Source organism: Humulus lupulus, chromosome 6, assembly GCF_963169125.1.
Source record: "Humulus lupulus chromosome 6, drHumLupu1.1, whole genome shotgun sequence".
Classification (NCBI taxonomy): domain Eukaryota; kingdom Viridiplantae; phylum Streptophyta; class Magnoliopsida; order Rosales; family Cannabaceae; genus Humulus; species Humulus lupulus.
This window is the reverse complement of record NC_084798.1, coordinates 218,869,518-218,886,980: the sequence shown is the minus strand read 5'-3', so window position 1 is coordinate 218,886,980 and position 17,463 is coordinate 218,869,518. Positions and strand designations below refer to the sequence as shown.

Sequence of the window (17,463 nt, the reverse complement as noted above, 5' to 3'; positions counted from 1 at the left end):
TACCCCTTTGGTACGGGAGGTGAGTATTCTCTGGGCCGCGGAGGCCACCTGGGGATCATGACCCCACAGATAACTCGATGACTTAGTTATATGTTTTCAGTATGTTACGCAATACTTTGATTTATGTGAATATGCTAGACGTGTTGCTCAGCTTACAATTTCCAGTTGTGCATTACTGTTATGCAAAGTTTGTTTTGGTTAGTAGAATCATAAGTTGTAGCTAGCTTCCTTACTGAGCGTTATAGCTCATCAGTTACTATGTGTGTGTAGGTAAGGGCAAAGCTTAAGGAGTAGTGCAATGAGCTGGAGGGGATTCTGTCTGAAGTATGCATACTGTGAAGCAACCGATCTGTAGGGTTGTCAGGGTTCTCTTATGTCTTCCGCTGAGTCTTGTAACAATTTTATCAATTTCATGTTTACCAATTTTATTTTAAAGAAGGCTCTATGGCCACAGACTATTTCCTAAGTTACGTTTAACTACATTTTTCTTTTAAACTATGGGATCCCATCCAAATATTATTTTATTTCAAAGTACTCCAATGTAAAAAATTTTAAAGTTTACTTTAAAAGTTTATTTAGTTTTTAACGTCCGATTTTTTTTACCAAAGTTGACTGTAAGGGTCCAGTTAACCCGAATAGTCATAGTCGTATTTCTGTGGGTCTAGTTAGGAAAAGTCGGGTCGTTACAGAGGCAGAGGTAGGGGGAGAGGCCAAGGCAGAGGAAGGTCAACATCATTTGAGGTAAAAATATTCAGATTCTGATGTTAATTTTTTATTTTTCATATGGGGTATTCAACTACATTACATTATTGTCAGGTTCCAATGACCCATTTTGAGCAACATACTGCTGAAGAAATGCACACCACTGCAGCACCAGTAGGCCAATTCTCAACACATGATACTCAATAGATCTACAACCAACCACAACACCTTTTGAACACAAGTTGACTACATTTTACACTATTTTTTGTTTTTCTAGTTGACTAAATTCATTTTGTAAATCAAAAAATATTGGATGCAGTATTTATTTTGTATTTTGACTAGCTACACTACTGGATTTTTTACAGACAAATATGACAATTGGTTGTGGTCCATGGAAATTACAATGAAGCAATGAATGTGATTTTGCAATTTTACAATTTTTTTTGTTCATTTTCTATATCATGGGGGAGTTTTTGAAACAATCAATTACATATGCTGAAACACAAACATATCCAAACCGAAATTGCAACTTCTTCTCAATTTGAAATTACATATGTTAAAATTACTTCTAAGCTTTTCTGTAAAATACAAAACCATAATGGAGTCTATTTCGTTTACTTTTATTTGCTTTGTTGTCCTGCTTTCAATTCTTTTGTTTGGTTTATGGATGTAAAACTCTTTATTTTCCTTTGCTAATGAATTTGGGTCCCTGTGTTTGATGGGATTCTTCCAGCAAAAAAAAAACAAACAAATCAAACCAAACCAAACCAAATTAATAATTTCACCATTACAAACATAATTCTGAACTGAATTTTACATCTTCAAGGTTATAAACTATAGCAAAAACATCAAACACAGACAAAATACATATAAACTCTTAAGCATAAAAATTCCAAAGGCAAATTTTTCCTCCAAGTTTTCTACTCTGTTCTACCATCTTTAAATCCCCTAGATTATTGTTGCTCCCAATCTTCTTCTCATTTCCTTCATTCCAATAATCTTTGTTCCACCAAGCAAAATAGTTGCATTCTTTCACTCTATTTGATGCGATCAATGGTCATATACTGTATTAACACAACCTAGGGCATAGACATGAATACTGTATTTACGAAAGAGAGATTCATCCCTAAGGCATGGAGAAGAAGAAGAAGAAAGAAAATGAAGAAATTCACTTGTATTCAAGCTTAGCACCATGGAGAAGTGAGAGCGTTTCAAAGTTTTTTTTTTGGGATAGAAAAAAAGAATGAGACCACTTCTCATGGAGAACACAAATTAAAGTATTATTTTTAATTAGTGTTTCTGTTTTTTTATTTTAGAAAATAATATTAAAACATTTGAAAATATGAAAAATAAATAAAAATTATTAAATAAATAAAATGGAGGGTAATATGGGTATTATTGAAAAATTATTGACCAAAATTGTGTGGAAGGTACATTTTTTTACTGATTTTACAAATACAGGGTACCTGTTAGGAATTTTTTGTATTAGAGGGTATTAAAGTTACATTTTAATGAAACACAGGGTACCAAATGAGTATATTCTCTTCTTTAATTACATAAAATAGAATTGTTTTGTGGTAATCAAAAATATTTTACTAAAACTAATACAAAAATGCAACATTAAAACTTATTTGTATACAAGATAATATACACTACTATTTATTTTATATAAATATGTTTTCATCTAAAAAACTAAAATCATGATTTATGAAAAGATAATGTTATCTTTTCTTTACAAGATAAAACTATATATATATATAGTTTACAGTTGATAATTTAAAATTTAAATATACAAAAAAAAATGAATTTGTTTATTTCGTAACAATATACAGTTGATTTCTAGAATATAGGTAACGACTTTGAGTCGTTCAACAATACCTAAATATGTTTGTGAGTTGGTGCTTTACTAATTATACTAGTTGTCATAATGGAGGAAGAATAGTAGTTGCTTGGAGTCTAATAGCTTTGATGTGGATATTAAGAATTGTACAAAGTCAGTATATTCATTGTGGTATCACCCCAAAGAAAAGGATCCTTTTTGCATAACCTTTATATATGCCATGAATGAAGCTAAGGAAAGAGAGATGCTATGGAAGGATTTAATTGAGTTGAATAGGCAATGTAGTTGTAGAGGGTTGTGGCTCATTATGCGAGATGGGAAGACGTCCCTGTCCCTGTCCCAACCGCCAAGCTTGACCTTCCTCTCAGGATCGTCTTCACCTTAAGCAAAATAAATAGGGAGGGAAAGATAAGAGTTTATGCTAAGTTGGATAGGGTAATGGCTAATAAGGACAGGGTAGACTTATGTCCAAGAGCAGAAGTGACTCTACCACTGTATATATTATAGAGAACTTAACAAAAATATGGGAAAAAATAAATTACTTTCTATATTTATGGGCATTAAAGTTATGCTACAAAATATGGTAAATCCAACAAAAAAAAAAGTTTAAAATATGGGAATCCTACAAATTACTATGAACAAAATACCATAAAAAAATACACACACTCTCTCTCTCTCTTACTTTCCTCTTTCTCTCTATCTCTCCTCTTTCTCTCCATCCCTCACGTATTCTTCACTTGCTCTTCTCACAACCATGGCAGCCAACTATTTTTTCTCACAACAATAGGAGCTCTCTCACACCGACAAATGGACGACGTATCTCCGGTCACCGCCGACGCCATCTCTGATTCGTATTCCTCTTCGCATTCTTCTTCGTTTTCGCGTTCTTCTTCTTCTTAATCTTCTTTTTTACGTTCTTCTGCGTCTTCTTTGTTGTTCCAAATCTGTTTTTTCTATTCTTTTCAGATCTGGTTTTCTTTTACAAATCTGGTTTTTTTTCTTAAATCTGTCTGAGTAACCAGTTACTGTCATGATTCTGTTTTGTTTTTAGATCTGAGTTTTTTGTAGACTTAGCTGTAACCAGTTACCTTGTTTAATTTCCTTCTTCATGGTTGTTTTTAAATCTGATTTTGTTTTTTAGATCTGGTTTAAGTAACCAGTTACTGTCACGATTTTATTTTATTTTTCAGATCTGAGTTTTTTTGTGAACCTAGTTGTAACCATTACCTTATTTAATCTCCTTCTTCATGTGTTATTTTTAAATCTGATTTTATTTTTCAGATTTGGTTTTCTTTATAAAACTACCTAAGTAACCAGTTACCTTCTTCGATATTCTTCTTCTTGGTTATTTTCATATCTGATTTTGTTTTTTAGATGTAGTTGTTTTTTTTGTTTTAAAGATTTGGCTAAGTAACTAGTTACTAATTAATTGTTATTTTGATAGGGGTAACCAGTTACCACCTTCTTCTTCTTCTTCTACTACTACTTCTCAGATTAATTAGGCTCTTCAAGACGTTGCTTCAAACCTCCATTCCTTGATTTGAATTATCCCTAATTGCCATGGTTCCGCTGCATCACAAGGAGAAATCGTTATTTTCTGAGTTTTTTTAAATAGGGGTAACCGATTACCTTCTTCTTCTTCTTTACTGGATGTATTCTGATCTGTTTTTTTTTCTTCCAAATCTATCAGTAACCAATTACAATTCACTCGAGTACTTGTCATGACAGTTAAAATTGATAGTAGTAACCGGTTACTGCCACATTACTAAAAAATCTAAATTTATTTTTATAGTGGTAATCAGCTATTATTTAAAATGAAATCAAATGACATATATACATCTCCAATAATAATCCAAAACATACATATGTATAATGACATAACCAAGACATCATCATCATCATCACCACAATTAGTGAAAGTCATTCTCCACCTCATATTTGAATGTATATATAAAATTAATATAATAACAATAATAATACATCTATATATATACATATATATATGTACTATTTTATAATCTTATATATATGTATATACATATAAAAATATTAATAGCAATAATATATGTATATATATAATGGAAAAAATTAAATGGTTTACTGTATATTATTAACTTAAATATGATTTAAAAAATATAGTAATAAAAATATCCCATAATTAAAAAAAATCAATATTGAAATTATATGGTATATTTGAATAAAATTACAAAAATATGGAAAAAAAATCCCATAAAAATGTAAATAAATAAATTATGCCATACAAAACTTAAGGGAAAAAAAATGCCATATTTATCAAAGTTTTAAAAAAAATCTCATATTTCATGTAATTTCCTCTATATTATATAACTTTCTTAGTTGAATTTGCAGAATTTCGATGGATACGGTCTCATGGTTGGATGTTCTGTTTTCGTATCGAAAAGATCTCAGAAAGCTTTGAATCATCAAAGAAACATCTGGCTTTTCCCCATCCAAACCACCTTTTTTCTTTCTAATATATTTATATGTATATATGTCCTTGTTATAAGCAGTGGTATTTTTCGAATGGAGTTTTCTAACAGATACTAAGTAGTATGTTTTTATTTTGTGAATTTCTGTCGTTTTTTCCTATTTATATCGTTTGTAACATATTGTTGTTTTTCAAATTTTTGTCGTTTTGTCATATTAATGTTGTTTTTCATTATCAATGTTGTTTTTGCCGCTTATTGTCGTTTTTGCTAATTTCGTTTATCAAATTATTGTCGTTTTTATGTATTAATGTCGTCTTCCAATTACTGACGTTTTCCTTATTGATGCCGTTTTCCAAATTATTGTATTTTCCCCTCATTGATGTCGTTGTTATAATTACCGTCGTTTTCCCTTATTAATGTCGTTTATTTAAATCATTGCCGTTTTCCTTATTAATGTCGATTTTAAAATCATTGCCCCTTTTCCTTGATAATGTCATATTTTTCCTTTGTTGTTTCTAGATTATTGTCGCTTTTTTCAAATAATTGTCGTTTCCCTTATTAATGTCGTTTTGCAAAATTATTCTGGTTTTCATATTTTTTTTCATTGTCGGTCTACTACGGCACTGACATAGTAATTTCTTAAGGTTATTTTCATCTAGTATTAGTATTAATATACATGTGTATATATATATATATATTTATTTATACATAAAAATAATCAAATGATCTAGGTGTTGGAAACCATACTCAAGATAAATGGTAACTGGTAACTGGTAAGGGTGGCTGCAGATTTTGATCTTAATCAACCATAGCCATTCGAAGATGATCAACAACAAAAACAAGAGCTAGAAACGAATTATCCAAAATACATTTCTTCATTAGCCAAAGTTTCATATAACTATTGTCAATTTTATATTGCCAAAAATCCTTACACTCATATCTCTATTCTTAGCTATTGCAAAAAAATCATTATCAAAATAATACTAATTCATAAAAAAAAATATTTAGCATAAACAAAATTTAATATATCTGAAAATATACCTCAGCAAAATACCTCTTTCTCTGGGGCTTGTCTGATCACAGCAAAGATCTTCAAAGAATTGGAAACTATTCATCATCTTCATAATTGAGTTTTTTCTGATAAAACAAATAAAAAATTAAGAGAAACTTAGGTACCAAAGGTTATTTTTGCATTGTAAAAAAGAAAAAGAAAAACCCTTAAATATTATTTATTTTTCTACAATTTAAAAATATATATATATATTTATATAAATCATTCTGCTATAGCACCCCCATTATATAGGGAAATTACCCTCGAAGCCCCTAGCTAAATTATGATAAATAACAAGTAATGGGGCCAAATGGGAAAAGTCACTTGCTCAAACCTTCTTTGATAGACATAATGTAAACTATGATTGTTCTGTACTACTTTAGCAACCTTTAATAGTACTAAATTTCCTTAACAAATTTGACTTACTTTTAGTCACTTTTGGAGGTTACATATAGCTAATCTAATCAGTCTATATATAGTCTCTAATATAGTGATATATAATCAAGTCATTACTGTTAGACCCATAAAGCAAAATATATCAAATGGTTTACAAAACATAACTTAATGAGCCAGTAAACATGTAAAACATGAATGTCAGAGCACTAATAACCATCGGAAAACAAAACAAAAAGACAAGACAACAAACACAAATATAGGACACTGATTTCATAGACCATCACATGATAATATGGACCAATTGATTAGTCTAAACCAATAAGGATTTGTTCGAGGAAAAGGTGAGAGAGGTGATCACTTTGAAGGACAAGGCCACTACTTTATCAAACTAGTGCCAGCTGCTTCAACAATTTTAAAAGCAAAACGGCATTCAAACTCAACTTTAGCTCCCCACCTAAACTCCCCTTTTCTCTAATACCAAAAACCAAGCAAAAATGGTGGCCCCACTAACCCCCTCCCAATCAAAAGCTTCTTTTTCTCTTTACTTAGTTTAATGGACTTCCTAATTTATTTAAACAAACAACTATCATCATCTTCCTTCTTCATACCTTTCATTTCAACTTTTTGCATTTTGAAAATTTTTCAAGGATGCTTCCACTCCCTGCTCCACCTTCGTCTCGATCTCCCTCTCCTTCTCCAAATTCTCAGACACTGCGATCTCCCTCTCCTTCTCCAAATTCTCAGACACTGCCTCCGCTGCCACCACCACCTCATAAGCATGCCCAACAATTAGCTCTAAACCAAGTTAGTATATCAATGCAAGAAATAAATAGTGAAAATAGAGCTCCCAAAACGCCAGACACTCACATCAGGTCTTCCATAAAGCAACCAATACTCAGGCAAGCTGTGAACAGTGATGATCAAGCAAATGAAGCGCCAGACACACACATCAAGTCTTCCATAAAGCAACCAATGCTCAGGCAAGCAGTGAACAGCGATGCCCGAGCAACCCCATCACCACACATCTTCATCAAGTCTTCCATAAATGAACCAATTCTCAGGCATACTCAACCCCGGCGAACCAACCCACTTGTATGGTTTGGTGCAATTCTGTGTCTAGTATTTAGTCTTCTTCTCATTTTTTTTGGAATAGCAACTTTAATCATCTACCTTGTTGTTAAACCAAAAATACCATTATTTGACACCCCAAATGCACGCCTTAACACCATCTACTTCGACGCACCAGATTATTTCAACGGTGACTTTGCTTTCCTTGCAAATTTCTCCAATCCAAATCGGAAACTTGACATAAGGTTTGAGTATCTGGATATAGAGCTTTACTTTGCTGACAGGCTCATATCAAGACAAGCTCTTCAGCCTTTCACTCAAAGACCAAGAGAAACAAGGATAGAAGCTGTTCACCTCATCTCAAGCTTGGTTTACTTGCCCCTGAATCATGCACTGGAACTTCGAACACAGGTACAGAGCAACAAAGTCAACTATAATATAAGAGGGACTTTTAAGGTGAGAGCAACTCTGGGTATGATACATGTTAATTACTGGTTACATAGTAGATGCCAACTGCAGATGACAGGCCCACCAACTGGTATGTTAGTTGCCCGAAATTGCAGAACAAAGAGATGAAGAAGGTTACATAATTATCTTCTTTTCTCTCTGCATCTCCTTTAATTAAGATTGAACAGTATGCAAGTTTTGGTGTATACATGTTTGAATTATTCTATATATATGAATATATTTATATATATCAACTATCAACAACATTCTTTCAGAACAATTTGTCTTTTTCAATATTTAAATTTCAGTAGATACACAAACCAAATGATCCTATCTAGGTTGGGATTCTCAATGTTTTCAGTTTGCATTTCTTTCTACTAGGTTAGAGTAAAGGAAACCATACATGGACTAATCAAGACCACTATGTTACAATCAGCAAAAGAAAAAAGGAAAAAAAAAACATAAAGTGGGGAGAGCACCACCACCAACCAAAAAAGAAAAGAAAAGAAAAAACAAGAAAAGGAAACACCATTATCCAGGATTATAAATTATGGAACATATTTTAATTTCCCAAGTACTATTGCTCAAATCATAAAAAAGGTTAATCAGTTTTGTACGCAGAATCAACTAGAAGCCTGTGGTGATATCCTGTCATGTCACTTTTTAATTGTGTGCCTAACTCAACTTTGCATTCCACTATGGGGAATAAACTTTAATTTAAATCAAAATAATTCACTCGAAAGACAGCTCCATCCAAACAAACAAATAAGTAAAGAGAAATTTCAGCTGCAGCATGAATTTAGATTCTGCCCAAGAACACAATTCTTTGGTTGCATAGCAAAATATTCCTAAAAGTAGTACTTTCTCCAAAGTGTCTTAATGATCCAAAACTCTATCAAATAACAAGGAATGTGTGTATTGGAGTTACCAAACTGACTGTGGCTTAATGAGTTATAAAACTGGAGTTATCGAAGTAATTATGTGCTTCTAGCAATGCTAATGAACTACAATCTTAGCTACCTTGAGGAGTAGAGTTGAGAACAATGAGAAGCTCTAAACAGTTTTAATGACATATTATTAATCAATGACATAATCTGTAATCCCAAACATACATTATCCATTTGTAATGGACTCACCACCTTGCCAGATGAGATTCTCACAAACAATCCTATCGACTACAAGCCATATAGTTCAAACAAAAAATTACCTTACCAAGACCAAAGCTTCAAATATTTAACATAAAGCCCATGATTTATACTTGATAAATTACACAGTACTTGCTAGATTACTGTTTCAACAGTTCAAAACTCCATTTTGGAATGACAAATTTTCTTATTTTCAAGAATGGCTACTATTCTGTACACCAGTTGAATATCTTTATCAGTCATCAGCAAAGTAAAGCTCCCCAATTCCTTGTTTTCAATTTTGCATTCAATTTTGCATAACATGAATCCCAAAACATACATTACATGTATGTTTGGAATAAAACTAAAGCAATTCACAGCAAAAATGCCGAAATATGTAACTCGTTATTGCATTATAAAGATTCAAGACACAATCTTTCATAATCTAAAAACTATGAGAAAATGTATACAACACATCTAAAAGTGGTACAAAGCAATAGCCCCAATAAATTTCTTTAATTATTAAGAAAAAAAATATATAAAAATGAACCTCTTTTTTTCTATGCAATGAGAACTCCTTCATCCTCCACTAACTTCAGATGGTGTCTTTGCTACAATTGACAATGCATGTAATCCACTCTGCAACTCTTCTTGTAACAAAGTGTAAATGAGTCTATGTCTCTTAACCGAACTCTTCCCCTCAAACTCTTTCGAAACAATTCTCACATTGAAATGAGTCTCTCCATCGCTCCCTCTCACTCCAGCATGCCCAGCATGCTGATAAGATACATCTTCAACCTCCAAATCAACAGGACTAAGCTCTTTCTCTAATCTCTCCTTAATTCTCATGCCCCTACTCCCTAAAGAACCCGAATTCGAATCAGACTCGATCCTCACACTCGTTGCTGGTTTTGATTCAACAACTTTCTCCTGTTTATTTTCAATACCCAGTTCAGATTTCAATCCAAGACCCGAGCTTTCGCCATTGTTATCGAATTTTGACTCCGAATTCGAGCTCCCAACGCCCTTCTCAGCTTCAATATACAACTCAAGCGCCTTCTTTTGCATCAACTTCAACATATTCAAGAACCCATTATTCCTAGAAGGAGTCAAGCTCTGTTGAAGCCCAAGAAGCACAGCAAAATCAGGGGAAATTCTCACTACCTCATCGACAGGTCGACCCGAGAGACCATTAACAAGTAAAGCAGCGAGTCCTTTAGTGAGTACAGAATCAGAATCGGCCTCGTACACCACGTTCTTATCTGAATCGAGGTAAGCCCTGACCCAGACCTGGGACACACAACCCTCGACCTTATTTTGCTTAGTTTTGAAATGGGTATCGAGGGGTTTAAGGTTTTTACCGTAAAACAATAGCTGTTCGTACTTGGCCTTCGGTTCCTGTACGGACTGGAAAAGTCTCACGATTTCTTGAAGCTTTGGAGGGAGCTCTTCAATGGGTTGAAGTGACGTAGAGCTTGAAGCCGAAGCTGATGACGCTGATACCGATACTGAAGGGAGTCGTTCGAATGAAATGGGTCTGGAGAATGAAACATGTAGAGGCTTTGACTGGCTGTGAAAGAGAGTTTTTGATCTTCTTGTTGTTACTGTGGTTGTGGAGTGAAAGAGAGAGCTTGGGATTCTGGCTGTGACCAATCGGAGGGAAGATGATATCGAAGAAGATGAAGACATGGTTTGGCAGAGAATCTCACAAAACGGTGGCTGTTCTCTGTACTATTTGGCAGATATTGAATTGAAGTCAAAGAAGCTTTTATAGTCTTTTCTATTGGTGTCGTTTATTAGTATGAACGACATGTCGTTTGGTGGTATAGCTCTGCTTCGAACTATTGGTAATTAATGAAGGGTACTGACGCGTTCGGTTGGAAATAATGAAAGTGTTAAAATGCATAGAAATAGTAATAGAATAAAAATTAGTATAAATAAAAAAGTTTATAAAAAAATTATTAATTTTTTTTTAATATTGTATTAGTATGGTATTTCCTCTCATTTGCAAATGGAATATTTATTCCACTAAATAGTGGAAAAGTCATTCAAATACTTTAAAATGTAAACAAACAAAATAATAGAATGAAAATTGATTTATTTTCATACAATTTCATTCTATTACCTCTAACCAAACATCACCTTAAATATTTGCGAATAAAGTATACATGTACGATGCCGTGTATATGTATATAATATATGCTGTTTTCTTTTCTTTATCTTAAAAATTACTCTCTTTTTTCTCTTTTCTTCACAATGTTGTGTGAGTACTAAGTAGGGGTGTTCGTGGTGCGGTTGGTGCGGTTTTTCTCTAATTTTTTGGACCGCATCGCATATGTGCGGTTTGAACAATTTTCCAAACCGCAACCCGCACCACATAGACCTCAAACCGCATAAACTGCACCGCAAAAATAAGGTGTGGTGCAGTGCGATTTTGGCTGTTTATACCTATCGTCAAATAATTTAACAATTAAATATTATAATTAAGAAAGATTCATAATAAATCTCATAACCATAGAGTGTTTAACAAAATAATTAAATGTACAACAAGCTAATAAAATTTAAGCAAAACAATAAAAATATAACAAACCAATAACAAATAAAAAATGTAATATAAAAGTAAATATTATTTTAATTAAAGAGGAATATCTTTAGATTGATTGAAGTAGAATATGTGTTAGCATCCTATAAAACATAATATTTCTTTCTAGATATTGTGTATATTATATTATACTATATAAATATTTATACATTAACTTAAATGTAGCAAAATTGAAAAAAATAATATAAAAAAGTTAATATATATAATGATGTGGTGCGGTGTGGTTTGAACCGCATTTATAAAATTTAAAACCGCAAACCACACCGCACCGCTCGGTTTGTCAAAAATACAAACCGCAACCGCACCGCGAAGGGTTCTAAACCGCAAATTGTGGTGCGGTGTGGGTGGTTTTATGAACACCCCTAGTACTAAGGCCAATTATTATTTAGAAGACAGATATGAGAATGAACAATTGATTTGGAGAGAATTTGATTAATGAGAATGTCAGTGTTTGCATTCTATGTCTATCTCAAATACATGATCAGTCATAGGTATATAGAGGTTGTATTTGAGATACATTTTATTGTGTGATTTTGGATTATTCAGGAAGTTGTGAATGAGCAAAATGTTACGAGATCAAGAAGAGAAAATAATTAAGAGAATGGCTCAAGATCACACTATGATCTAAGCTGAAATGAAATGTTATTTATATACTCGAATTGAAGAGAAGTCTGTTACAAAAGAAAGGTACTAAACTCAAATGAGTTGTTACAGAAAGTAGTTAAGCAATTAATAATAACACTAACAAACTATGTTAAGTAACAAACTAAGGGGTGTTTGGTATGGGGGTTTGGTTTGGTAGGAATGGGAATGGGAATGGGAATGTCAAATATAACTCATGTTTGGTAAATTTATTTTTAATGGCTTAGGGATTTGTGTTTTCAAGTGGGTCTCATTTTTTAGCTTGATTTGAGGGTAATCTTAACCCTTTAAACACTTGAGTTTCACATTCTCTTAATCTAAACCCCCTCTAACTTTACTCACTCAAACTCAAACCTCGTACCAAACATCCCTTAAGATAACAACTATGGCAAGGTATAAGGGGAGTTCTGCTATTAGTGTTGCTTATTGTTGTAAATGCTATGTAATTATTACAGATGATGATAAGAACTGTTCTGGTTAAGAGATGAAAAGATTGAACAATTTTTATTTTTGGTGATGTCTTTAATCTTTGTTTTTTCTTGAAAAAGGTATACATGCCAATCTGTTGGAACTTTTTTAAATGAATTATTAAAAATTGATACAATAGAGTTGTGTGTGATATGGGAAAAGTCCCACATGGAATTGGAACACTCTTCATAGAGTGTATATAAGTTGCAAATGCAATGACTTGGGGTGTGCCCCAAGGGGTACCCAGTTTTGTGCGAATGGGTGAGGACTCACACACTTGACCACCACACACGCGCGCCGCCGCCGCCGTCCATCCGTCCGGACCTCGGTGAGGTGGGTGGTGTGGTGTCGTATTTTTAAGTTTTATTTTTTTTCAACAAAGGTATCTAAACGTTTATCATTTTATTAATTAAATTAATTTTAAAAAACGTTCATTTTAATAAAACAAAAAACGGTTTTTATTTTAACTAAATGAAGATAAACGTTTTAGCCGTTTAATCCTCCTCTGATTTAATAGAAAAACGTTTGGAAAAAATATAAGAGAGAGTTCTTTTTGTCTTACTGGGTTCTACGAATTTTCTGAGATCAATTTTTTATAATGGTGTACAAGAACGATCTTCTCGGTGCAGGGAGGAATCGTACAGAGGCTGTTTTATCCTGGGGACGACGTGGTTGATAGACTGCCATGCACACTTAGGGCAGAGCCACGAAACGTCTTAAAGAGAGCGACTTTGTCCGCGACTCAGCCAGAAAATATTGATCGGTAATTTCGTTCCATTTTGTTTTCTATTGAGGAATATCGATTTTAAGACGTTCTGTTCTGCTATGGCTGCGACCGATGATTTTTCTGGTTCTACCTCTGTTGATATTAACAAGCCATTTTGTTTTGAGGGTTTGCACTTTAAGCGTTGGAAACAGAAGATGCTTTTTTATCTGACCATGAAGAAGGTGGCGTTTGTGCTCACTGCTCTGAAGCCGGTTGTCCCTGAGGCATCCACCGACAAGGACAATCAGACTGAACGCGAGAAGCAACAGAAGGACTTGGACTCCTGGGTGGAAAATGATTTCCTATGTAAGAATTTTATTCTTAACGGTTTATCTGATGATCTTTATGACTATTATAACTCAGACAAGTCAGCAAAGGAGATTTGGGAGGCGCTGCAAAAGAAATACGATACAGAGGAGGCAAGGACTAAAAAATACGCTGTTAGTCGATACCTGAAGTATCAGATGGTTGACGATAAATCTGTGGAGGCCCAATCTCACGAAATTCAGAAAATTGCTCATGAGATTATCTCAGAAGGTATGGCCCTTGATGAACAGTTTCAAGTTGTTGTTTTAATTGACAAATTACCTCCTTCCTGGAAGGACTTTAAAAATGTTCTCAGGCATAAGACTAAGGAATTTTCCTTAGAAAGTTTGATCACCCGCCTTCGTATCGAGGAGGAAGCAAGGAAACAAGACCAGAAAGAAGAGGTGCTTGTTGTCTGTAACAACATCCCTAAGAAGCCCACACCTGCGGTTCTGAAGCCAAATGGCAAAACCTTTAAGAATCAGAACCGCAACTCGAATTCAAATTCCAACCGCAACGCGAATTCAAATTCCAACCGCAACAACCAGAACAATCCTCGAAACAACAATCAGAATTGGAACCATAACAGGAACCAACATGGAAGGCAGCAGCCTCCACCTAAACAGAATGACTCTGGACAATTCCTTTGTTACGTTTGTAACAAGCCAGGTCATATGGCACGTAAGTGTAGGAACAAGCCAAGCACTGCTCCGCAGGCTAACTTGACTGAAGAAGCTTTTATAGCTATGATTTCTGAGATCAACCTTATTGGTGGATCAGATGGGTGGTGGGTAGACACTGGTGCTTCTCGCCATGTCTGCTATGATAGTGTTATGTTTAAAACATGCACTGCTGTTGATGATAAGAAAGTGCTGTTGGGAGATTCCCACACCAATATTGTTGCTGGGATGGGAAATGTGGAGCTTAAGTTTACCTCAGGAAAGACTTTATTACTGAAAGATGTAATGCATACTCCTGAGATGAGAAAGAATCTGGTTTCTGGTTTTCTGCTTAATAAGGCTGGGTTTACTCAAACTATTGGGGCTAATTTGTACACCATCACTAAGAATGGTATTTTTGTTGGGAAGGGTTATGCTACTGATGGTATGTTTAAGTTAAATGTTGAATCCAATAAAGTTTCTCCTTCTGCTTATATGTTGTGTGATTTTAATGTTTGGCATGCTAGACTTTGTCATGTTAATAAGTGCATTATTAAGAACATGAGTAACATAGGACTGATTCCTAAAGTGTCAGATAACGATTTTGAAAAATGTGATTTTTGTAGTCAAGCAAAAATAACTAAGACTCCTCATAAATATGTTACTAGAGAATCTGAGCCACTAGATTTAATTCATTCAGATATTTGTGAACTTGACGGAACGTTAACTAGGAATGGCAAACGCTATTTTATCACCTTTATTGATGATTGTTCTGACTTTACTTATGTGTACTTGATGAAAAATAAAAGTGATGCGCTTGACATGTTCAAATTATTTGTTACTGAAATTGAGAATCAATTCAATAAGAAAATTAAAAGGTTTCGTAATGATAGAGGAACTGAATATGATTCAAACACGTTTATTGAGTTTTATAATTCACATGGCATTGTACACGAAACCACTGCACCATATTCACCTGAAATGAACGGTAAAGCTGAAAGGAAGAATCGAACTTTTACTGAATCTGTTGTGGCTATTTTATTGAATTCTGGTGCTGCACCTCATTGGTGGGGTGAAATTCTTTTGACTGTTTGCTATGTGCTGAATAGAGTTCCTAAGTCTAAAAGTAAAATTTCACCTTATGAGATCTTGAAAAATAGGCAACCTAACCTGTCTTATTTTAGAACTTGGGGTTGTCTGGCTTATGTTCGAATTCCTGATCCTAAGAGAATTAAACTAGCAAGTAGAGCCTATGAATGTGTATTTATCGGATATGCAATTAATAGTAAAGCATATAGGTTCTATGATTTAAATGCGCATGTTATTGTGGAATCAAATGATGCTGATTTTTATGAACATAGATTCCCTTTTAAATTGAGAAATAGTGGGGGCGTATCTACTAGCAACATTCCTGTGATTAGGAATAATGAACATATTGAGGATAGAGAATCAGAACCTAGGAGAAGTAAGAGAACTAGAGTTGCTAAAGATTATGGTTCTGATTTCTGTGTCTATACATTAGAGGAGGATCCTGCTAACCTCCAAGAAGCCTTGTGCTCTTTAGATGCTGACCTCTGGCAAGAAACAATAAATGATGAGATGGAGTCTCTTGAGTCTAACAAAACGTGGCACTTAGTTGATTTACCTCCTGGTTGTAAGCCTATAGGTTGTAAGTGGATCTTGAAAAAGAAATTGAAACCCGATGGAACTGTTGAAAAATACAAGGCTCGTTTGGTAGCCAAGGGTTTTAGGCAGAGAGAAAACATAGATTTCTTTGACACCTTTTCATCTGTTACGAGGATAACATCCATTAGAGTTTTGATTTCCCTAGCTGTAATTCACAATCTAGTTGTACACCAAATGGATGTTAAGACTGCATTTTTGAATGGTGAATTAGAAGAAGAGATCTATATGGATCAACCGGAAGGGTTTGTAATCCATGGCCAGGAACATAAGGTTTGCAAGTTAGATAAATCTCTGTATGGTCTTAAGCAGGCACCTAAGCAATGGCATGAGAAATTTGACAATTTAGTTATCTCACATGGATTTAAAGCGAATGAAAGTGACAAATGTATTTATTATAAATCTGATAATGACATTTGCACTATTGTATGTCCATATGTGGATGACTTGCTCATATTTGGTTCGAATATCCATGCTGTGAATGTTGTGAAATCTCTGTTGTGTGCTAACTTTGATATGAAGGACCTCGGAGAAGCGATTGTAATCCTTGGTATTAAGATTACTAGGTCCGAAAAGGGAATTTCTTTGGATCAATCTCACTATATTGAGAAGATTCTAAAGAAATACAATTACTTTGATTGTAAACCTACTTGCACACCATATGATCCAAGTGTAAAGTTATTTAAGAACACTGGTGATGGTGTAAGACAATCTGACTATGCGAGCATCATTGGCAGTCTTCGATATGCCACTGATTGTACGAGACCCGACATTGCCTATGTCGTGGGATTATTGTGCAGGTTTACTAGCAGACCTAGTATAGAGCATTGGCATGCTATTGAAAGGGTCATGAGATACCTAAAGAGAACCATGAACCTTGGATTACATTATCAGAAGTTTCCAGCTGTTCTCGAAGGTTATAGTGATGCAGACTGGAACTCTCTGTCTGATGACTCCAAAGCAACAAGTGGCTATATCTTTAGTATAGCTGGTGGAGTTGTTTCTTGGAAATCTAAGAAACATACTATTTTGGCACAGTCCACCATGGAGTCTGAAATGATAGCACTAGCTACAGCTAGTGAAGAAGCAGGTTGGCTGAGAAGCCTGCTAGCTGAGATCCCTTTATGGGAAAAATCGATACCAGCTGTGTTGATCCACTGCGATAGTACCGCGGCTATTGCAAAAATTCAGAACCGTTATTACAATGGTAAGAGACGACAGATACGTCGTAAGCATAGTACTGTTAGAGAGTTTCTCTCAAC

At 34.2% G+C, this 17,463-nt stretch overlaps 2 protein-coding genes across 2 annotated transcripts; one reads left to right on the top strand and one right to left on the bottom strand.

The window, feature by feature from the left end:
- Positions 1–6,370: 6,370 nt before the first annotated feature.
- Positions 6,371–8,231, top strand: LOC133783393 (uncharacterized). The gene has a single exon (XM_062223008.1). The coding sequence runs from the start codon at positions 7,085–7,087 to the stop codon at positions 8,078–8,080; it is 996 nt and encodes a 331-aa protein (XP_062078992.1). The 5' UTR covers positions 6,371–7,084; the 3' UTR covers positions 8,081–8,231.
- A 1,230-nt stretch (positions 8,232–9,461) lies between these two features.
- Positions 9,462–10,812, bottom strand: LOC133783392 (sufE-like protein 1, chloroplastic/mitochondrial). Its single transcript, XM_062223007.1, has one exon. It carries the CDS (start codon positions 10,762–10,764, stop codon positions 9,655–9,657), a length of 1,110 nt encoding a protein of 369 aa, XP_062078991.1. The 5' UTR covers positions 10,765–10,812; the 3' UTR covers positions 9,462–9,654.
- Positions 10,813–17,463: the final 6,651 nt, after the last annotated feature.

Coding starts and splice junctions, on each gene's coding strand:
- LOC133783393 (XM_062223008.1), top strand. CDS start 7,085: ATGCTTCCACTCCCTGCTCCACCTTCGTCTCGATCTCCCTCTCCTTCT.
- LOC133783392 (XM_062223007.1), bottom strand. CDS start 10,764: ATGTCTTCATCTTCTTCGATATCATCTTCCCTCCGATTGGTCACAGCC.